Source organism: Theropithecus gelada, chromosome 20, assembly GCF_003255815.1.
Source record: "Theropithecus gelada isolate Dixy chromosome 20, Tgel_1.0, whole genome shotgun sequence".
Taxonomy (NCBI): domain Eukaryota; kingdom Metazoa; phylum Chordata; class Mammalia; order Primates; family Cercopithecidae; genus Theropithecus; species Theropithecus gelada.
The window spans coordinates 31,191,897-31,215,807 of record NC_037688.1 but is presented as its reverse complement, the minus strand read 5'-3'; the positions used below and the strand labels follow the sequence as shown (position 1 = coordinate 31,215,807).

The window sequence follows — 23,911 nt, the reverse complement described above, 5'->3', positions numbered from 1 at the left end:
AAACAATGCAAAGCAAAACAGAATTAAGTTATAATCGTTATAGACATTAAATTGTTATAAAACAAATTATAAAAAAATTCGGTTGAAATTAAATGAGGAAGAAAGAGACTTTACACAATTTAACTCTGCACTTTAAAAAATGTTCAAACTTTGTCAAAACAGAAAAGAATAGCTACAGAAATATAAAACAACTACAAACAATGTAAAGCCATATATCCTATTTAAAAGAACTAACTAGAAAGTCAAAATTAAATCAGAAGTGTCTCAGGAATCAGTAAAAACCCTCTTAATTTGCTCAAAAAGAGTATGTTAGCCCAATGGAAGCCAAAAGCACTCAAAAGACCAATTGTTTTGGGTGAATTGATTGACAGCCTCCTTTTGAAGAACATGGAGTTTTGCTGTTGGGACAACTATGAAGGTAGCTTTGTGATGGTGTCTGCATGGGCAGAAGGCAGTAATAGTAACAGGCAGTAACAATAACAGCCCCTGGTAGGCTGAAGGCATCACCGCACTTGCTCTCTTCCACGCTTCCAAGGCAGCCCCACCATGAAGCACTGCTATGATTTCTTTTGATTGAGCTTGCTGTGATAATAATTTCTTGGCGTTGTACAGAATGACACATAGGACAATGATCTAATAAGTCCTTTATCACACCAGAAGCACCAGGACAACAGACAAAATTCCAGGCAGAAGACTGTTTGTTCAACTAAAATTTATGATATATTCTATAGGAAATCTGTGAAACCTGGAGTCAAAAGATGTGGGCTCACACCAAGATCTACTGGTAATTCCGTGTATAATATCTTTTAAAAATTTTTTATTTTTTATTTTTTTGAGATGGGGTCTTACTTTGTCACCCAGGCTGGAGTGCAGTGGTGCGATCTCGGCTCACTGCAACCTCCGCTTCCCAGGTTCAAGCGATTCTCCTGCCTCAGCCTCAGAGTAGCTGGGATTACAGGCATGCGCCACCACACCTGGCTAATTTTTGTATTGTTAGTAGAGATGGGGTTTCACCACACTGGCCAGGCTGGTCTCGAACTCCTGACCTCAGATGATCTGCCCGCCTTGGCCTCCCAAAGTGCTGGGATTACAGGTGTGAGCCACCGCAGCCAGCTTTTGTGCATAATCTAAATGAGCCATTTCTAAATCTTACAGACCTCACTCACAAAAGGGGATTGGATGAATTTAAGTAAGATATAGGAAAGCTCTTTATAAAATATAAAGCACAAATTAAAGAGGGAATGCAGTGAGTTAAGTAAATATTTGTCTTACGCTTTCTTTTGATGAATGGGGCTCTCCCCTGTCAGCTTATAAAGGGCAAACTTGAAGTCAGTAACACCTTGATTTTCTATGGTGAAGGTGGTGCTTTTACGAGCGCCACAGATCAAAGCTCCAAAGTTGATGACAGAGGAGGGGGTGATGTTGTATTTGGAATATACTGCATTCACGGAAAACTTAATTGGGATGCTGGCAATGATCTCACCTCCTTCTGAAATATTGGGCTCAATAATCTAGAAAGGGAAGAAGAATGAGCAAGTCAGCCACTGCTGTAGCTACAGAATTCTTATTATTATCTACCCCGTTCCCTATTTTCATCATTGACATGAAGCCATGTTATTTCACTGTCTTTGTATTATTGCATCAATAATGATATTAGCAAACACTAAAACGGAGCTTACTGTGTACCAGCCAAGGCTCAACATAGCCAAATTTTCCTCCTGTTTTCAACTCCCTGCTCATCCTTTGCACTTGATGATGGGACTCAGCTTCCCTGCCTTTGATGCTCCCTGAAGACTTGGGGGCACATTTCCTCTCTGGCTCTAATTCTGATGACTTTGCCTGCTAGTTAGAACAGAACCCCGGTGTATCCTATCCGGTTGCCACCCAGCCCTCCCCTTTTCTTCCTGGAGCATGGATTAGATCATGTATCCTTCTTTACAACGGGAGTCCCATGATCCTGCCATTGAGGCAGCCCCTCCCTTTGGAGCTCTCTTACCTGACAGCGCAGAACAGGCTGGTGCTCGATCTTCACTTCCTTTTTTGCACGGAAGAAAACTTGGACATTTGTGGGTTTTTCTGTTGGGGTCAGTGAACCTTTTCTGGGTTGGACTGAGATCATGGAATTTATATTAGGTGTTGAAATCCCTATAGAGTCCACGGAAAAGCTGAAAGACAAGAATAAAAAGTCAGCCTAAGTCATTATGCTGGGAACTCAAGATCCAAGAGAGGAGACTCTACTTGGTTGAGTGCCTGCTGTGTCTCCAACCCTGTTTAACCACTATGTCCGGCAGAGTCCACTGTGCTTTGTACGCTGTGATCGCCTCTCCTTAGCCAGGATTGACAAGGTCAGGAATTAATGCTCAAGGCAAAGACAGCCATACTGTATCCCATGGTCAAGAGAGGCCATTGCAGGAGATCTCTGTCCAACAGGGACACTGGATACTGAAAAAGGACCAACTAAATTAATTCTCTCTTTCTCTGTTTGTGTGTCTGGCTTTCAGTACATGCAGAGCAAACAGTGACACAGAAACCAGGGAACCTGGAGAGAGAGAGCAGGGAGTGGGCAGGGGCCCTGCAACAGAGGTACTAGGGAAGGAAGCCCATGGCCTACTGGAGGTGAGGCAAGAACCACAGGAAGAAGCTGGCTCATGAGACTGACAGAGGGACTGGCGTAGGCTCAAGGTGTATCCCACCTAGGCAGAGGTGGGATACCCGGAGTTGCTGTGGGGCTCTGAATGTCACCCCCATGCTCCAGGAGACCCTGGTTGCCCAATTACTTGCACCCCTGTGCTTCCTTACTTCCCTGCACATTCTTTAAACAAACCCTCTATCACCTGTTCCAACCTGAGAGTGACTCCATTCCATGCAACCTCAAAGAGCACAGCTAATGCCCCTGTCTTAATCTAAAAGAAAACTCACCAACAGGCAAGATTCCACTTAGCACTAATTCCAAAGTGACAGGGGAAAAGTCTATTTGTCAATTGTGAATTCTTGGGGAAGGAGAACCTTCCAAGGAATGAAAAGTGTGGGCACTGCCATGAAGGGCTGTGTGGCCCTGTCTGAGGGGTGTTTCCCTCCTCCTCCCCTGTGCCACCCTTTCCTTGCTGAGGAACCTCCCTGATTTCGTGTTTCTTCTTTTTTTCTTTTTCTTTTCTTTCCTTTTTTTTTTTTTTTTTCTTTTTTTGAGACAGGGTCTTACTCTGTTGCTGAGGCTGGAGTGCAGTGGCATGATCATGGCTCACTGCAGACTTGACCTTTCTGGGCTCAAGTGATCCTCCCATCCCAGTCTCCCAAGTAGCTGGGACTACAAGTGATATGACCACCATGCCCAGCTAACTTTTTTTGTATTTTGTAGAGGCAGGGGGGTCTCGCCATTTTGCTCAGGCTGGTCTCGAACTCCTGGGTCCAAGCAATCTGCCCACCTTGGCCTCCCACAGTGCTGGGATTACAGGCATGAGCCATCACACCCAGCCTCTTTGTTTCCTTTTTAATCTCAGGGGATGAGCACAAGCTGGAGCTCTACTCCACCAAGTCACTATTTGGATTGTATAATATCACGGTTCTCAGAATGTAATGAAAAAGGAAAGGCCTTTCTTCACATGAAATCTGCTGATTTTCTTTATCTCCTTGTAAAGCAGATAAGAGCTCGCAGAAGGCAGGACAGCTTGAGGCCAGGTCACCCATCTCCAGTCTCTCCCTCCACCCCGGGACCTCTTCTCACCCCTAGAATCTCCCCCTCCCAGCCTCTTCCCCAAGTCTCTTCCTCCACTCCCAGACACCCACAGTTCCAACTGGCTAGGTACATCCAGGCCACTTAAAGGCCCCTGTTAAGCTGCAGAGTTGAGAGCAATGTGAAAATCTCTGCTCCCTTAGCAGGTGGAATTCCATTCATTTGAAGCCAAGGGAGGCAAAAAAGCAGAGACGGTTCTTATGATTTCCTTGACTGACTGATAAGAAAAGTTTCCCAGACCACATTCCTCCCAACAGTGGACCTGATGGCCACAAACCCCATGGGATTCAGGTTACCTGAATGTGATCTCGTATTTCCCTACATTCCTCCCCACGGTGGACTTGATGGCCTTACACCCGATGGGATTCCAGTTACCTGAATGCGATCTCATATTTCCCACGGTTCTTCAATTGCAGGGGCTGCTTCACCTCCTCTGTGACCCTGACAATCCCAAAATCCAGGCCCCCTTCAGCTCCTGCAGAGACCAGGGGCCAGGGCAGACAGGGGTGAGCGGGCATGAGAGTGGGAAGCAGGGGAAGTGCCTGTTGAAGTTCACATGGAAAATGCATGGTGACAGTTTTAGAGAATTTGTTTTCTGAAAGTACTATGGTTAGAAAAGCCTCTTATAATTGAGTCTGGGCAAACAAACAACAGATGCTGCTCTTGATGCACTCTACAGGGCTGGTCCCTCTGGATTCCATCCATCCTAGGATTATTGTCTTTCACGTCTACCATCAGCTAAAACTTTCAGTATTTAAAAAAGTCTTGCATAAAGTTGGGATATTACACATACATTTATGTTGCTTTACTTAGCATTAACATCATAAGCATTTCCCCCAAATAATTAAAAACTCCCCATAGGTGTGCTCTTAGTGGCTGCATAATATCCCATGACATAGCAGTTCTGTAATTCATGATATTATTCCTATAATACTATTATTTCATTATTGATGGGCATTTAGGTTATTTCCAACTCTTCATTGTTATAAAAATGCTGCAATAAAAGATCTTTGTACATGAGACTCATGACATCTAAACTAATACGTGGCTCTAACATTCTGTGAGTTTTGATGAAGAGACCTCATGGGGAAAGGAGGGAAATGGAGAGCTGTAGGCTAAAGGGAGAGCTGAAACTCGGGTGTTAGGGCAGTGTGGGGACAGATACCAGCCTCACCCCCATCCCCCAATCCCTGGAATCTGTGAATATGCTGTCTTACATGGCAGAGGGGAGTTCAAGAAGCAGGTGGAATCAATTCACTGACCTACAAATACAGAGATTAATTTGGAGTATCTTGGTCAGCTCAATATAATCACAAGGGGGCTTAAGAACAAAAGAAGAAGGCAGGGTGGGAGAACCAGAGAAAAGGCAACATGAGAAGGAGTTGGCCCAACCTTGCTGTCTTTGAAGGTGGAGGAAGGGGACCACGTGGGTGGCCTCTAGGAGTTGGAAATGGTATGGAAATGGATTCTCCCCCAGAGCTTCCAGAAGGGACAGCAGCCCTGCTGACACCTTGATTTTAGCCCAGTGAGACCCATTTTGCACTTGTGACTTCCAGAACTGTAGGGTAATACGTTTGTGTTGTTTTAAGCCAGAAAGCTCATGGTGACATTTTATGGCAGTGATAGAAAGCTAATACAGGAAAGAGGAGAGGTGTTTACTATCAAATGACTGCTCTGAAAAGAGCTCTGCCAATTTTACATCCATGACCACCCGCTTTCTATCTCTGGTTGGAGAAATTACGATTTGTAGTCATGTTGCTAATATCACTCTGGGGCTCACATTATTATTTATTAAAATTGCCCCATTCCCAATCTGACAATTGCATAAAGTTGGGATATTACACATACATTTATGTTGTTTTACTGACAACACACTAGCCTTTCTCTACCCAGAAATACACTATACAAAAGACCCAATTTCCAAACACCCTTTTCTTGAAGGGCCCAACAGACCTTTGGGGAAGGTGATGTCCAAGGCGATGTCATATGCCTCTGCAAAGACCATGATATTTTCAATCTGAACAACACCAAGAAGATTTTCTGCATCTAAAACCTGGCAGAGTAAGAGAAATTCTTCAGTAAAAGCAAGACCTGTAGGCGCTTGGAGTCTGAAACATGTAACATCCTAAAGGGGATATGGCAGGGAACGTTTTTGAAATGTAGTCCCCTGTAGGTATTTTATGTCTACCAAGCATTTGGCAGGATTTGTGCTCCTCTCAACACTCTCTGGGGAATGCTGGTATAAAGAATACAAGAATGGGGAAAAGGGACTGACTTTTCTCATTGTTGCTACATTACTGAAGTTTGGGCTTGGCGTACACATTACAGGAAAGTGCTTTTCTTTTTTGAGACAGGCTCTCACTGTTACCCAGACTGGAGTACAGTGGCGCAATCTTGGCTCACAGCAGCCTCGACCTCCCAGGCTCAAGCCATCCTCCCATCTCAGCCTCCCAAGTAGCTGGGACTACAGGAGTGCACCATTATGCTCGGCTAATTTTTGTATTTTCTTGTAGAGATAGGGTTTCATCATGTTGCCCAGGCTGGTCTTGAACTCCTGGACTCAATCCATCCTCCTGTCTCAGCCTCCAAAAGTGTTGGGATTTGTGAGCCATCATGCCCGACTGTTTTTTTTTTTTTTTTTTTTAACTTCTAAATCAAATGAACCTGGTGGGCATTGCCCTGACAGTTGAAACGGAAAACCTTTATGCTCCAAGTCATCCTTGCTCTACTCATTTTATAAATTTGAATCATTCTGTTCTTTGTTTGTGGCTCGACCTGTGGGGAAAGTGCTAGACTTTTCATAGAAAGCAAGTGTTTAATGTTTGGAAATATCAAATGTTTTATTTCTGTGAATATCGTGGGGATTGGGACCCCTCTGGTGTCATGCTTGTGGGGGGTCCCTCCCTCATTATTCTCTGGCACCTCTGAACTGCTGCAGCTGTCAGCCTGACCTGATTGTTGACTCCTTTTTCCTCTTCTTTATATATACATATATTTTATTTCGATAGCTTTTGGGGGTACAAATGGTTACACTGACAACCCACAGAATGGGAGAAAATATTTACAAACTATACATCTGACAAAGGACTAATATCCAGAATACACAAGGAACTCAATCAAATCAGCAAAAAATCCCCAAATAATCCTATCAAAACGTGGGTAAATGACAGGAACCAACTGTTGCCTCTTGAGGCTAACTAGGAGGCGGTAAAGGGTCCATCTGTCCAGGAAAAGAGCTGGTGGGCAGCGGGGAAAGCTCTCCTGGGTCTGCTCTGGGGAGTCCACCTCTGTCTCTGCTCCAGTTTAAAGCCCAAGCCCCCGACTCCCAATTGCATGGGCTTTGGGTGCCAGGAGAAAATTTGCAGCTGTCACCAGACTCAAGTTTTAATTCAGAATTTCTATCTTCTCTTTCATTAGATGCTTGCCAATGTTTCTCGGAGCAAACTGGACCGACTTGAGTTTCGCCTTCTTTCTCTGACTGCTTGCCCTCTGACAGATGACAAGATGGGCTGACAGGATTTATGCAGCGCCTCTCTCCTGAGGGATGCCAAGTGCATGGAGCCTTCTATTTCTTGACTTCCCCAGGGTGGGTCGGAGGCAGTGGGGAGATTGAATTTTGAATTGAGGAAAATAGGAAGGACAATTGAAGGTGATACAGATGAAATAAAACAAATTCACCAAGTGCTTTCCAAAGGGACTGGAGATGAAGGCATTTCCTTCTGTGGATGTGGAAGTGAATATAAGTTCACTTTGGGGGGCTCAACGGAGGTCCATGCTGCTTTGTTCAGAGCCCTAATCAGGCTGCTGTTTGGCTGGGACACACAGAGATGGTCACAACAGTTGGGAAAATACAAAAACGTGGCCAGGTGCAGTGGCTCACGCCTGTAATCCCAGCACTTTGGGAGGACAAGGTGGGCAGATCGCTTGAGCTCAGGAGTTTGGTACCTGCCTGGGCAACATGGTAAGACCTCATCTCTACAAAAATTACAAAAATTAGCTGGGTGTGGTGGTGCACGCCTGTGGTCCCAGCTACTCAGGAGGCTGAGGTGGGAGGATTGCTTGAATCCAGGAGGTGGAAGTTGCAGTGAGCCGAGATTGCACCACTGCACTCCAGCCTAAGCAGCAGAGTGAGACCCTGTGTCAAGAAAAATAAAACAAAATAATAATAAAAACAAAAACCTTTCTGTACCAGTTGGTAAGCAACTGTCATGATGACCTTTCCAATATTCCCTTGCTGCCTGCCTCCTGTGCATCCCCACCACAGGAACCCCTGGACTCCCCATGATCCAGCAACTAAAGGACGAAGCTGGCACAGCTGGGGGACTTCAGGCCCTACACCAGCCAGGGGTCTGGGTACCTGGTTCAGAGGTCTGTGCCTGTGCAGAGACTGGTGCTAAAAGCATTGACCAGAACCTCTGGGCTTCTACACATTCATGGAGTGAATGCATCTATCAATATCTGTTTTCAGCCCTTTCAGTGAAGGGCTGCCATTGATAAGGGAAAAGAGAGTTTAGATCCACTGGGTGGCCCCAAAAGGTAGAAACATGATTCATGCATGTAATTGACAGGGAGAATTCTGAGCTCCACCCAAAGAAGAATTGACAGACCTGTTTAAAGGGAGAACAGGCTGCTTGAAGAGGTAGTGGTAAATTTTGTATTCCTGGAAGCATTCAAAGAGAAGCTGGGATGATCCCTTGAATGTCGAAGAATCAGTTTAAGTACTTTTTTTTTTTTTTTTTTTTTTGAGACAGAGTCTTGCTCTCTTGCCCAGGCTGGAGTGCAGTGGTACGATCTTGGCTCACTGCAACCTCCACCTCCAAGGTTCAAGTGATTCTCCTGCCTCAGCCTCCCGAGTAGCTGGGGTTAAAGGTGTGTGCCACCACATCCAGCTAATTTTTGTATTTTTAGTAGAGATGCAGTTTCACCATGTTGGCCAGGCTGGTCTCACACTCCTGACCTCAAGTGATCCACCCACCTCGGCCTCCCAAAATGATGGGATTACAGGCCTGAGCCACTGTGCCCGGCCTAGTTCAAGTATTAAAACTCAATGGCATTCATTCATTCATTCATTCATTTGTTCATTCATCAGGTTCTACTGAGTGCCTACTTCATCCAATCCCATGCTAGACACTGGGAATACGATGGTATGGGGGGTTGAACAGTGGTTCCTCCAAAAAGTATGTCTACTTCTTAACTCCTGCGAGCCTATGAATATGACCTTATTTGGAAGAAAGGGTATGTGTGGATTTAATTAAGTCAAAGATCTAGAGATGAGATCATCTTAGATTATCTGAGTGTGCCATTGATATATATTCTTATAAGAGATGGAAGAGAAGACACAGACAGAAGAGGTGTTGTAATAACGGAGGCAGAGACTGGAGTGATGCAGCCAGAAGCTGAGAACATGCGCAGGAGACCCCAGAAGCCAAAGGGGAGAGAGAGGAAGCGTTCTTCCCTGGAGCCTTCCGAGAGAGCATGGCCCTGCCGGCACCTTGATTTTGGACAACGGTGAGAGGGGAATGTCTGTTTTTTCACATCAGCCAGTGTATGGTAATTTGTTATAGTAGCCCTGGGGAACTAAGACAGATGTTAAGTCAGGTGAGATCCTGCCCTGATGCAGTTCATATAAGAAAGTAAAGGAAGAAGCAGGATAATGTTAGGAAGAGGGGGTGCTCTGAAGGATGGAAGACGGGGTGGGTTATTGCACATAAGGGGGATTCTCTCAAAGGGATGGTGAGAGAAACCCAGTTGAAACACCAATGTTGGGGGGCCCTAAAGCAGGAGCCTAAGGGCAGATTCCCAGCAGTTGCAGCAAGGTCAGGGGCTTGAGCCAAGAAAGAGCCAAGACAGTGCATGGGAGCCAATGAGTGAGGGTGAGGGTGGAGCAAGTTGTGATGTGGAGGCAGGCATTGCCTCAGAGGCAGGTGAGGACCTCGGGCTTTATTCCTACTGCAGTGGGAAGCCAGTAGAGTGCATTAGGAGGGGGCATAACCTGTCTGAATGACATTGTAAAGATCCCTCTGGACACTGTGGGGAATGTCAACAGGGAAGTCAGTTAGGACACCTCTGAAGAAGTCCAGGTGAGAGAAGCTGCAGGCGGCCTGGACAAGGTGGTGGCAACAGCGGGGAGAAAGAAGTGGATGGGAAAGACACATTGGGAGGCACCATGCCTGTAATCCCAGCACTTTGAGAGGCTGAGGCGCAAGGATCACTTGAGGTCAGGAATTTGAGGCCAGCCTGGCCAACACGGTGAAACCCCGTCTCTACTAAAAATACAAAAAGTTAGCTGGGTGTAGTGGCACGTGCCTGTAGTCCCAGCTACGCAGGAGGCTGAGGCAGGAGAATTGCTTGAACCCTGGACGTGGAGGTTGCAGTGAGCCGAGATCGCACCACTGCACTCCAGCCAGGATGACAGAGCGAGACTCCATCTCAAAAAAAAAAAAAAAAAAAAAAGATACACTGGGAGGTAAAATTAGCAACCTTTGTTGGAGGCCTGCGTTGGAAGGGAGGCCATTAAGAAAAGGGGGAAATTAAGGCTGATCCCCAGGTGTCTGCTGGGGGCAACAGGGTGGAGGGTGACATTTACCCAGATAGGAATCCGATAGGTGACTGGGTTTAGGTGTGTGAAATCAGGACTCTGATGCTTACCTAGGTACAGAAACTCCATTTGCTCATTTGTTCATTCATTCTTTCATTCATTTATTTGTTCCTTCCTTCCACATTGATTGCTCTGTTCCTGGCACTGGGAAATCAGCCATAAGCAATATTGCCTCTATGGAGCCTGCAGTTGTGTGCACAGCAAGATATTGTGGACTGGGGATATCGAAAGGGGATCAGATGGGAGCATGTAACAGGGAGACCTCTCTGTGTGTGTGTGTGTGTGTGTGTGTGTGTGTGTGTGTGTCTGCGTACGTGCTTTGATAACCAAGTCTGTGGAGGTGTGAAGCCTCACCTCCAACCGAATAGCCTTCTTGACGTTGACAGGCTTGGTGGGTTGAAAGTACAGGTGCAGGCCATACTCAGCCTCGGGGGGGATGGTCCCCTGCATCATGGATGCGGTGAAATCATCACCCAAGTGCTCGAGGCTGGTGATCCGCCAGGCCACAGGCAGGAGCGTGACATTGCGGAGAAGAACTACCCTGGATTCCAGTCTGCAGAGACAAAAGGAAGTTGAAATTCCATTTCAAATTTTGTAGTTGCACATTTTTTTTCTTTTTAACTTTCATTTTAGGTTCAGGGGTTCATGTGCAGGTTTATTGTATAGGTAAACTTGTGTCACAGGGGTTTGCTGTACAGATTATTTCATCACCCAGGTACTAAGCCTAGTACCCGACAGTTATTTTTTCTCCTCTTCTCCCTCCTCCCACCCTTCACCCTCAAGTGTCTGTTGTTCCCCTCTTTGTGCCCACTGGTTCTCATCACTTAGCTCCCACTTGTAAGTGAGAACATGCGGTATTTGGTTTTCGGTTCCTGCATTAGTTTGCTAAGGATAATGGCCATATCCTTAGCATGTAATTTTTTTTCTTTTTCTTTTCTTTTTCTTTTGGAGACAGAGTCTTGCTCTGTTGCCCAGGCTGGAGTGCAGTGGTACAGTCTCGGCTCACTGCAACCTCTGCCTCCCAGGCTCAAGCAATTCTCCTGCCTCCGCCTCCTGAGGAGCTGGGATTACAGGCGCCTGCCACCACGCCCAGTAATTTTTGTATTTTTAGTAGAGACGGGGTTTCACCATGTTAGCCAGGCTGGTCTTGAACTCCTGACCTCGTGGTCTGCCTGTCTTGGCCTCTCAAAGTGCTGGGATTACAGGTGTGAGCCACTGCACCCGGCCAAGCATATGATTTTTAAAAATCGTAGTTTCTCTTTCATGTGTGGGTGTTGAACAACATTTCTTAAACCTTTTTTTGAATTGTTTTATTTAGGTCTACCATATTTTCAATTTGTGTTTCATTGAAAACAAAATTCACATATAAGCAGACCCACCCAGTTCAAACCTGCATTGTTCAAAGGTCAACTGTATTTTCCTTTAGCACATTAAAAATGCCATTCTCTTGTCTTCCAGCTTCCTTTGTTACTGATGAGGAGTCAGTCATATTGCATTTCATTTTCTCCTGGCTGTTTCCAAGATTTTCTCTTAATTTCTGCTTTTAAGTAGTTGGACTAAACTTTGACTTAATGTGGGTTTCTTTCTTGGTTATTAATCTATTAAACAAAATAGGTGGAGTTGATATTATTAACCCCAGATGACCTATGAAAAACCTGAACTGTCCAGGCGTGGTGGCTCAGCCTGTAATCCCAGCACTTTGGGAGGTTGGGGCAGGTGAATTGCCTGAGCTCAGGAGTTGAGACCAGCCTGGGCAACATGGCGAAACCCTGTCTCTACTAAAAATAAAAAAACACAAAAAATTAGCTGGGTGTGGTGGTGCACACCCACCCATAATCCCAGCTACTTAGGAGGCTGAGGCAGGAGAATTGCTTGAATCCGGGAGGCAGAGGTTGCAGTAAGCCGAGATCGCACCACTGTACTCCAGCCTGAGTGACTGAGGGAGACTCTGTCTTGAAACGAAATAAAACAAAAAAATCCCTGAAGCTTATAGAGGTTAATTGATGGCCCCAAAGTCACAAATTTAGTGGCAAGACTTGGGCTATAACTATATTTATCCAGCGTAAGGTTTGCTAAGCTTCTTGGAAAGGTAAGTTTTTGCTTTTTCACCAAATTTGGGAAAGTTCCATCTACTCTTCAAATATAGACTTTTTGTCCCATTCTCTCTCTTCTCCTTCTGGGACTCCAATCACAAATACGTTAGACTGCTTGATGTTGTCCCACTATTTACTGGGGTTCTGCTCATTTTTACCAATATTTTTCTCTCTCTGCTTTTTTTTTTGAGACAAGGTTTCGCTCTGTCACCCCAGTTAGAGTGTAGTGGCATGATCATGACTCACTAGAGGAAAGAAAAAGCACTTTTGGTTACTTCAATTATTACTTAGTTCTTTAACCGGTATTTATCAGGAAATGGGGCTGCTGGTGGTGATTAAAGAATGCAGGACACATATCATAACAATCATAACAATATTCTCTCAAAGAAGCCCCAGAAATAAACATTTTTTCTATTTAGAATAATAATACCAATTCCAATAATAATTCCAATTAATGAATATGTAAGTTCCAGTTTTGGTCTAATGTTCTGCTTTTACTCTAACTTCTAGAGCAAAGATTCTTAACCTCTTGGGCAATAGACTGCTTTGAGAATCTGAAGAAAGCTCGTCCTTCTTCTGAAGAAACACAGACATATGCATATTTTGGTAGTTCATCTTAGGTGGGGTCCTTGGCCCTGCTGAAGTTCATCCGCTGAACCCAAGTTAACAATCTGTTGATTAAATAGGTTTACTAACCATCCTGGTTTGCATAGACCAAGGAGTTTCCCAGGGTGCAGAACTTTCAGTGCTAAAACCAAGAGAGTCTGGAATAAATCAGGATGAGTTTGTTACCCTAGAACTAAACACTCTTTAAATTCCATTCCAGTCCTGACATGATCTAGAACTCTGACCTGTGCAGCAAGAGCCGGTCAAAATGTAATTGCCTGGGTTCCAGCTCTAGTTCCGGGCGGATCCCCTGGCAGCTTAATTGGAAGATGGCTGGCTCTGGGTTATCATTGATGCAGCAGACAATGCTGTCTTCAAAGACACCAACGGAAGTAGGGTAGGCCCATACGGTTAATATCTGATGGAAGGAAAAGTCAAAAGAAAGTACATTTACACCAAGGATGCCAAGGCCTCAAATTTCCCAAGAAAGCCTTGCCCTGGTGACTTGTGTCCATATGACCGTACCTGCTTCTCATTGGGTTTCAGGACCATGGTGTTGGGTTCCAGGAAGTATGTGTTTGCTTTGACATCATTCTGAAAACAGAAGGATGCCTCCACCACCATTAAGGAAGTGTTCAGGATTGTTAGCGTCTCCATGTTGCCTGGGAATAAGGATGACTTGTACCTGGGGATGAACAAGAATGGGGCTAAGGGTATGAAGACTGTGAGAATGCAGGTGGAAAAGAAGGCTGTGACATGAAAGGCAATTCAGAGGGACAGTGTGGCTGCATGGAGGCAGTGGCATGGTGGCTAAGAACATGAGGTTTGTAGTTGTGCAGACTTGCCTTGGAGAATAAATGCTACACTGTGACTTGACTCCCTCAAGCCTTGGTCTCCTTATCTCTAAAACAGGGTGATAACACCACTTAGAATTGCTGAATAGGAAGTGGGATCACACATCTAAAGCTCTCAGGACAGCTGTGCATAGCAAATGCCCAATGAATGTTAGCTATGATTATTGCAAAGAATTCTGAGAAATACGTAAATCTATCCTTCTACCTGCTTATGTCCCTGAGAGAGATGATCACTTGAGTAACTTTTTTTTGTTTTGTTTTGTTTTTGAGAGGGAGTTTCGTTCTTGTTGCCCAAGATGGAGTGCAGTGGCACCATCTGAGCTCACTGCAACCTCCGCCTCCTGGATTCAAGCAATTCTCCTGCTTCAGCCTCCCGAGTAGCTAGGATTACAGGTGCACGCCACCATGCCCAGCTAATTTTTTGTATTTTTAGTAGAAACGGGGTTTCATCATGTTAGCCAGGCTGGTCTCGAACTCCTGACCTCAGATGATCTGCCTGCTTGGGCCTCCCAAAGTGCTGGGATTACAGTCATAAGCCACTGTGCCTGGCCTCACTTGAGTAATTTTTTATTTCACATCTGTTTTACAGATGACCTCATTCACCTCCTTCTCTCAAACCCTCAGAGAATGTTACTGTTCTGACATGAATTCATTTGGCCTTGTTCCCTGTTAGGAGGCAGTTTCTGTTCCTTTGTACCTTAAGGAGAGATCTTTAGAGTTAAGCACTGTGGGCATTGAGGGAGACTCAGTTAATAGTAACTGAGCGAAACAAACCAGAAGGCCCAAGGGAAAAAGGGGCACATCGTCAGAGGTCACAGCACAGGCTAGGAAAGCAGAATAACTTGAAGAAGGTTTTAGACAGGCCACGATGGAGGATGAAAGGAGAGAGAATGACAGAGACCAAATGAGAGTCAGAGAAACAGAGAACTCTCCATGTGAATATTTGCCAAAGGGGTGCGGCCTTCTCAACCACTAATCACTTCCATCTGGCACTGTGCTAAGGGCTCCATGTGCGTTACCCAGTTCAGTCCTCATGAATCTGTTGCTTTCCCATTTTGCAGATGAGGACACTGAGGCTCAGCACGGTTTAAAAGAATAAGTGAACAGGCTTGGCACAGTGGCTCACGCCTGTAATCTCAGCACTCCGAGAGGCTGAGGTGGGCAGATTGCTTGAGCTCAGGAGTTCGAGACCAGCCTGGGCAACATGGTGAAACCCCATCTCTACAAAAATTAGCCAGGTGTGGTAGCACATACCTGTAGTCCCAGCTACTGGGGAGGCAGAGGTGGGAGGATTGCTTGAGCCTGGGAGCTCAAGGCTGCAGTGAGCCAAGATTGCACCACTGCATTCCAGCCTGGGTGACAGAGTAAGACGCTATCTCAAAAAAAAAAAAAAAAAAAAAAAAAAAAAAGAAAAAAAAAAGACAAGAAAAGAAAAAGAATAAGTGAATAATACCCAGTTGTACTAGAACTTGTTTTGGCTAACCATAGTCACTGTCGTCCCAGATCAGTGTCATCTGGCCCCACATCCTGGTTAATTCCAGTGCTGCCCCAAACATGTACCTCTTTGAATAACCATCGTTTCCCTGACTCCCACTCCCAGACTGTTCTCTACCTCATATCCATCAACCTGACCATACTTTTCCCTCCTAAGCCCTCCTGTTGGGCTTTGAAGATCCTCTCCAGCATCAGCAAATTACCTTTACCTTCACTTTTTAATCCAGCGTCTCAGGGAATAAAGTGGAGGTAATTAGGGAATGGAGGACAAAAATGGCCCATGAGCTGCACCGAGAAAGCCCAGAAATTAACACCCTCTACTCAGCACACGAAATGTTGTGTTGAGTAAAGTCACGGTGGAGACCTTGGTTCCAGTTTTGGTTTCATTCCCTGCCTATATGGTAAGAAATTTGTATATAACTGAAAAAACGAGTATCGCTGAGAATGTCTGATCATCAGTCTCACCTATGGGTCCCCAATTCTGCCTAAAAATCTTAGTCTGTTTCTCTAACACGCTCCCTCTCCTACTTTCCACAAAAACTGTTTTTCATACCCCCTCTATTTCCTCAAGATTTTAAACTTCCTCCACTGCCCTCACTTGCAAGGGATGACCACGCAACACTTGTCAAGGAGAAAAAGACATGATTGCGTAGAAGCCTCCTCACCCTTCCAATCAAATTGTAAACCTACCTTCTGCGATGCCATCTCGCCTTTCTCCCTGCTGGCATGCAGTGACAGGCCCTCTTCCAGGCACAAGCCAGCCTCCCCACATCCCACTGTGCTGTCTCAGGGAACTATGCCATTGACGGCCCTTCCTGACTCCTGAAATTCCAACCTCTTCCTTCCATTTCCTCTCGGCATGCAAGCATCATAAGAACAACATCGCACAAACAGCCTGCCCTGTGCTCCAGGCTTTCCTCCCATCTCCCTTCACAGCCAAGCTTCTCCAAAGTTATCTTTCATCTGACTTCTCACTTCACTTTGCTTGGGTACAGGACTCTTGCTAAGGCCCCTAGTGACCTCCATGTTGTTGAACCCTGTGGACATCTGTGCCCTCATCTTTCTGTCCTCTCTGCAGCATTCACTGTAGCAACCATGTCCTCTTCTCATGGCTCCATGACACTGGTCTTTTTGGCTTCCCCAGTAGCGCTGGCCTCTTTCTCACCTCCTGGCTCCTCCTTTTGCGCATATTGTAGTTATTTAGGACTCCTTTTCTTCTTACCTGTATGGTCCTCTCTCAGGCAATCTCATCTATGTCTGTGGCTTTTGTTGCCTTCAAGAGTGACCTCTCCTTTGAGAACCGAAGCTGTATAACCTATTCTCTGCTTCATGTGACTACAGAAATATCTTCCTAGCCTCTTAAACCAAACATAAGCCAAAGCGAACCCTTGATCCTACGCTGATCAAGCCTGAAGTCTCCCCTAGGCTTTCCCACATGGGAAAATGGCACCCTCATTCCTCTGGGTGTCCAGCAGGGAGTTGGGACACAAGAACCCAGTTCTCCTGATTTGTGGTTGGGGCTAAAAGAGGCAGCATTAGTAAAAGTCACATCTATATACATAGGAATCCTACTTATACTGTTCATGAGCCCAACCCAGGAGTCTGAAATCTGCTTTAAAATAATGGAACACTTACTTCTCTCTTGATTTTCCACAAAGCAGTGGCCCAAAGTAGTATGTCTCCGTGCTCATAACATACTTCTTAAAGATGACCTCATTTGCCTTCATGTCTATCTTCCGCTGAGGAAATACCACTCTGAACACAGGAGAGGAAGAGGTGAGGAGAGGCTGCCTGAACAGAAGTTCGGTGCTGCCACGTGATGTTTACATAAACTCAATATTCCCTGCTCAACACAGGGTCCAGGCGTCTGGAGACAGAGTGACTCTTCTTTGTCCCAGCTCCTTCCCACCACCAGAGAAGACAGTATGATGTGAACTTGAAAAAAAGACTCCCCAGTGGTGTCTTCCATAATGAGGAGTGGTGACGGAGCTGAGTCAGATATTCCGTCCCAGTGCACCCAGCTGAAAACATTCCTGAGAATCCCTATGGAAAACTAGTTCTGGGAGATATGAATTAGCTTCTGAGTCCCTTGGTCTAATGTGGCCAGTTGCTCAGCCAGGTGCTTTTCTGTGTAGGAGCTGCACAGTGGTGTTCAGTAGCTTGGAAAAAGTTCGCCCATGCAGAGTCACACATGGTTTCTACACTACAGGATAGAACTGCTTTAAATTTGCTTAATAGTTAAATAAGCAAACTAATTTGCCAAAGGAAGGCTTTTTTCCTCCCCCTTTGCACCTATGATCATTCTCTTTATTGCAGTCTGGGAATCCTGGTAGTATCATGTCCTCCCTGTGGCTCTTAGTCAACAATCAAGACATGGAAGCTGATACGACAAGAGGGGCTGGGGTGCTCCCCCAGCTCCACGTTATGGTAAGAACCACCTTGTTCAAAGTGCCACAGAGGAAAACGAAAACACATCTGTCAACCTTTTCTTTTAAAATGAAACACACTTACTTCGGGTCTTGGCAAATGTATGGGTAAGAGCAGATGCCTCGGCAGTAGAGCTGGTACTGGCAGCAAGTTCCTAGGATCTCAAAGTTAAAAGTTTGGTCAAAGTTTCCGAACTCATCAGAAGAGAAGTGCACCTGCAACGTTACCTCACCATTGGCTGGCACGATCCACCGGAAGTGATTCAGTCTGCAAATGACCACACAGGTTTGTAAAGTGAGAGGCTCCCCTCTGGCCAAGAGAAGACAGGAGAGCTGCCTGGAAGTCCTGTCCTGTTGGGGTAGGCATGGTGGCCCCTGGAGCCCCACAGGCAGGACAGCTCTGTTCCCCTCCAGTGCTGTGACAGCCACACCCTCAATGTGGGCTCTGGCCCACATTCCCCTCCTTGGGTTGCTGGGAGGCCCACCTGGTGAATTTCTCCTGGGAGTGCTGCCCGTTGAAGTTGTTCAGGTCTGTATCTGACAGCTGGGAAATGGTTCCTGCTGGTTCCCCAGAAATGACTTTCCTGTTTAAGGCCACGCGACGCTTGTCTTTCTGAGTCTCGACAACTTGGTCTATCTTTTCTTTCACTTTCTGTTTGCCCCCCTTAGATGAGCTGGTCTGCTCCTCTTGAGCCTTAATTAAAAATGAGCACGAGGTCTTAAATATTCACTTTTTGAACACACAAACAGAAGGCAGAGATGGCTACATGTCTGTCATCTCGGGAGATGGTGCTGCAGGGTCAGGAAGCCTAGAGCAGGGCAGGGTCTAGTCTTAGGTAGTGACAAGAGCAGTGCATTCCTTGGCTCCCTAGTCCCTCAGACAGAGGATGAAGATGAAACCCTAGAGAAAGCTTGAAGCTGGAGGGTGTGTGTGGAACTCAAGTCTTAGCTCCTGGCAATACCTACCATGGCCAGTGGGGCTTGTAGCCTTCTTGGCACCACTAAGCCAGTTATCACCATCCTCTTGCTGTCTAATTCCTAATACTTTGTGGGCCTATACCCCTCACCACCAGCTCTCTCTCCTTCTCTTTATTCTTAGAATTATACGTGAATAGAAAATCTGACTGTTTTGGGAGAGGCAGAGATAAACATGTGTTTAATCTGCTGTGTTTAATAAGTTCCCATTTTTCTAGTGGTATTTTCATGTTTCCTGATCAAAAAAATGTTTTGCCTTTAATTTATTTATCATTTCCACCGTTTTTTAAAAAAGAAAACTTTAAGAGTTGAAGGCCTAGTACAGTAATAACTAGTTTTAACAGTTGCCACTTTTTCTCCTGAGCCATTTGCAGACATGATGACTCTAAATACACCTCCTCAAGAAAGGACCTTCTCCTGCAATCCTGCACACTACTGTCATCACACCTAAGAAAAGGAACAATAATTCCACACCATCGTTCTGGCACACAGTCTGCATTAAAATTCTCCTGTTTGTCTCAGGCATGTCTTTTTTTTTTGAGACAGAGTCTCGCTCCATGGCCCAGGCTGGAGTGCAGTGGTGCGATCTCGGCTCACTGCAAGCTCCGCCTCCTGGATTCATGCCATTCTCCTGCCTCAGCCTCCCGAGTAGCTGGGACTACAGGCGCCTGCCACCACGCCTGGCTAATTTTCGATATTTTTAGTAGAAACGGGGTTTCACCATGTTAGCCAGGATGGTCTCGATTTCCTGACCTTGTGATCTGCCTGCCTCGGCCTCCCAAAGTGCTGGGATTACAGGCGTGAGCCACCGTGCCTGGTCTCAGGCATGTCTTTTATAGACATTTTTTCCCAAATAAGCATCTAATCAAAGTTCCTATATTGTGTTTTGGTGTTATGTTTATTTTTTATTTTTTATTATTTTTCTATCTTTCTATAGGTTATTGGGGGTACAGGTGGTGTTTGGTTACATAAGTTTCATGAGATTTTGGTGCACCCATCACCCGAGCAGTATACACTGCACCCTATTTGTAGTCTTTTATCCCTTGCCCCCTTCCCATTCTTCCCCCCAAGTCCCCAAAGTCCATTGTATCATTCTTATGCCTTTGCGTTCCCATAGCTTAGTTCCCACATATCAGTGAGAACATACGATGTTTGACATTCCTGAGTTACTTCACTTAGAATAATAGTCTCCAATCTCATCCAGGTAGCTGTGAATGCCATTAATTCATTCCTTTTTATGGCTGAGTAGTATTCCATTGTATATATATACCACAGTTTATTTATCCACTCATTGATGGATGGGCATTTTGGATGGTTCCACGATTTGGCAATTGTGAATTGTGCTGCTATAAACATGCATGTGCAAGTATCTTTTTTGTATAATATCTTCTTTTCCTCTGGGTAGATAACGCAGTAGTCAGATTGCTGGATCAAATGGTAGTTCTACTTTTAGTTATTTAAGGAATCTCCACACTGTTTTCCATAGTGGTTGCACTAGTTTACATTCCCACCAGCAGTGTAGAAGGGTGTTTCTTGATGCACTGGATCCATGCCAACAGCTACTGTTTTTTTATTTTTTCATTATGGTCATTCTTGCAGGAGTAAGGTGGTATCACACTGTGGTTTTGATTTGTATTTCCCTGATCATTAGTGATGTTGAGCATCTTTTCATATGTTTGTTGGCCATTTGCATATCTTCTTTTATGAATTGTCTACTCATGTCCTTAGCCCACTTTTTGATGGGATTGTTTGTTGTTTTCTTGCTGATTTGTTTGAGCTCATTGTAGATTCTGGATATTAGTCCTTTGTCAGATGTACAGATTGCGAAGATTTTCTCTCACTCTGTAGGTTGTCTGTTTACTCTGCTGACTGTTCCCTTTGCTGTGCAAAAGCTCTTTAGTTTAATTAAGTTCCAGCTACTTATCTTTATTTTTATTGCATTTGCTTTTGGGTTCTTGGTCATGAAATCCTTGCCTAAGCCAATGTCTAGAAGGGTTTTTCCAATGGTATCTTCTAGACTTTTTATAGTTTTAGGTCTTGGATTTAAGAGATTTAAATCCTAAATCCATCTTGAGTTGATTTTTGTATAAGGTGAGAGATGAGGATCCAGTTTCATTCCCCTACATGTGGCTAGCCAATCACCCCAGCACTATTTGTTGAAAAGAATGTCCTTTCCCCACTTTTTTTTTTTTTTTTTTTTTTTTGCTTTGTTGAAGACCAGTTCGCTTTAAGTATTTGGGTTTATTTCTGGGTTCTCTATTCTGTTCCATTGGTCTATGTGCCTATTTTTATATCAGTAACATGCTGTTTTGGTGACTATAGCCTTATAGTATAGTTTGAAATCAGGTAGTGTGATGCCTCCAGATTTGTTCTTTTTGCTTAGTCTTGCTTTGGTTATGTGGGTTCTTTTTTGGTTCCATATGAATTTTATAATTTTTTCCTAATTCTGTGAAGAATGATGGTGGTATTTTGATGGAAACTGCGTTGAATTTGTAGATTGCTTTTGGCAGTATGGTCATTTTCACAATATTGATTCTACCCATCCATGAGTATGAGATGTGTTTCCATTTGCATCATCTATGATTTTTTTTAGCAGTGTTTTGTAGCTTTCCTTGTAGAGGTCTTTCACCTCCTTGGTTAGGTATATTCCTAAGTATTTTATTTGTTTTTTTGCAGCTATTGTAAAAGACGATGAGTTCTTAATTTGGTTCTCTGCTTGTTCATTGTTAGTGTATAGAAGAGCTACTGATTTGTGTACATTAATTTTGTATCCAGAAACTTTACTGAATTCTTTTGTCAGTTCTAGGAGCTTTCTAGAGGAGTCTTTAGGGTTTTCAAAGTAAATGATCATGTCATCAGCAAACAGTGACGGTTGGACTTTCTCTTTGCCCATTTGGATACCCTTCATTTCTCTCTCTTGTCTGATTGTTCTGGCAAGGACTTCCAGTACAATGTTGAAGAGGAGTGATGAGAGTGGGCATCCTTGTCTTGTTCCAGTTCTTGGAGGGAACATTTTCAACTTTTCCCCATTCAGTATTATGTTGGCTGTGGGTTTGTCATAGATGGCTTTTTTTACACTGAGGTGTGTTCCTTGTGTGCCGATTTTGCTGAGAGTTTTAATTATAAAAGGATGCTGGATTTTGTTGAAAGCTTTTTCTGCATCTATTGAGATGATCATATGATTTTTGTTTTTAATTCTGTTAATGTGGTATATCACATTTATTGACTTGCATATGTTAAACCATCCCTGAATCCCTGGTGTGAAAGCCACTTGATCATTGTGGATTAACTTTTTGATATGTTGTTGGATTTGATTAGCTAAATATTAAGGATTTTGGTTAGCTAAATGTTAAGGATCTTAGCATCTATGTTCATCAGGGATATCGGCCTGCAGTTTTCTTTTTTTGGTTGTGTCCTTTCCTGGTTTTGGTATTAGGGTGGTGCTGGTTTTGTAGAATGAATTAGGGAGGGTTCCCTCTTTCTCTGTCTTGTGGAATAGTGTCAATAGGATGGGTATCAATTCTTCTTTGAATGTCCGGTAGAATTCTGCTGTGAATCTGTCTGGTCCTGGACATTTGTTGTTGGTAAATTTTAAATTACCAATTCAATCTCACTGCTTGTTACTGGTCTGTTCAGGGTATCTAGTTCTTCCTGATTTAAGCTAGGAGGGTTGTATTTTTCCAGGAGTTTATCCATCTCTTCTAGGTTTTCTAGTCTGTGAGTGTAAAGGTGTTCATAGTAGCCTTGAATGATCTTTTGTATTTCTGTGGTGTCAGTTGTCATATCTCCTGTTTTGTATCTTATTGAGGTTATTTGGATTTTTCTCTCTTCTTTTCTTAGTTAATCTTGCTAATGGTCTATCAATTTTATTTATCTTTTCAAAGAACCAGCTTTTTGTTTCACTTATCTTTAGTATTGCTTTTTTGTTTGTTTCAATTTCATTTAGTTCTGCTCTGATCTTGGTTATTTTCTTTATTCTGCTGGGTTTGGGTTTGATTTGTTCTTGTTTCTCTAGTTCCTTGAGGTGTGACATTAGACTGTCAGTTTGTGCTCTTTCAGTCTTTGTGATGTAGGTATTTAGGGCTATGAACTTTCCTCTTAGCATCACCTTTGCTGTATCCCAGAGATTTTGATAGGTTGTGTCACTATTGTCGTTCAGTTCTATGAATTTTTAAATTTCCATCTTATTTTTGTTTTTGATCCAGTGATCATTTGGGAGCAGGTTATTTAATTTTCATGTATTTGCATGGTTTTGAAGGTTCCTTTTGGAGTTGATTTCCAATTTTATTCCACTGTGGTCTGCAAGAGTGCTTGATATAATTTCAATTTTCTTAAATTTATTGAGGCTCATTTTGTGGCCTATCATATGGTCCATCTTGGAGAAAGTTCCATGAACTGTTGAGTAGCATGTGTATTCTGTGGTTGTTAGATGGAATGTTCTGTATATATCTGTTAAGTCCATTTGTTCCAAGGTATAGTTTAAATTGTTTCTTTGTTGACTTTCTGTCTTGATGACCTGTCTCGTGCTGTCAGTGGAGTACTGAATTCCCCCACTATTATTGTGTCACTGTCTATCTCATTTCTTAGGTCTATTAGTAATTGTTTTATAAATATGGGAGCTCCAGTGTTAGGTGCACATATGTTTAGGATTGTGGTATTTTTCTGGTTGGACAGGGCCTTTTACCATATAATGCCCCCTTTGTCTTTTTAAACTGCTGTTGCTTTAAAGTTTGTTTTGTCTGATATAAAAATAGTTGTTCCTGCTCTCTTTTGGTGTTCATTTGCATGAAACGCCTTTTTTCCACCCTTTTACTTTAAGTTTATGTGAGTCCTTATATGTTAGGTGAGTCTCTTGAAGGCAGCAAATAGTTGGTTGGTGAATTCTTATCCATTCTGCAGTTCTGTATCTTTTAAGTAAAGCATTGCCGGGCGCGGTGGCTCAAGCCTGTAATCCTAGCACTTTGGGAGGCCGAGACGGGCGGATCACGAGGTCAGGAGATCGAGACCATCCTGGCTAACACCGTGAAACCCCGTCTCTACTAAAAATACAAAAAACTAGCCGGACGAGGTGGCGGGCGCCTGTAGTCCCAGCTACTTGGGAGGCTGAGGCAGGAGAATGGCGTAAACCCGGGAGG

General features: G+C 44.1%; 1 protein-coding gene across 1 annotated transcript in view; it reads right to left on the bottom strand.

The window, feature by feature from the left end:
- Positions 1–23,911, bottom strand: part of HYDIN (HYDIN, axonemal central pair apparatus protein) — a 421,369-nt gene that overhangs the window by 81,710 nt on the left and 315,748 nt on the right. The window contains exons 49-58 of the mRNA XM_025370321.1: positions 18,287–18,495; positions 17,887–18,069; positions 17,011–17,130; positions 13,553–13,712; positions 13,273–13,445; positions 10,683–10,881; positions 5,684–5,783; positions 4,106–4,205; positions 1,997–2,165; positions 1,273–1,511 (exon numbers count right to left, since the gene is read on the bottom strand). Of these exons, the coding sequence (XP_025226106.1) occupies positions 1,273–1,511; positions 1,997–2,165; positions 4,106–4,205; positions 5,684–5,783; positions 10,683–10,881; positions 13,273–13,445; positions 13,553–13,712; positions 17,011–17,130; positions 17,887–18,069; positions 18,287–18,495 (1,652 nt within the window). The remainder of the gene's footprint in view (positions 1–1,272; positions 1,512–1,996; positions 2,166–4,105; positions 4,206–5,683; positions 5,784–10,682; positions 10,882–13,272; positions 13,446–13,552; positions 13,713–17,010; positions 17,131–17,886; positions 18,070–18,286; positions 18,496–23,911) is intronic.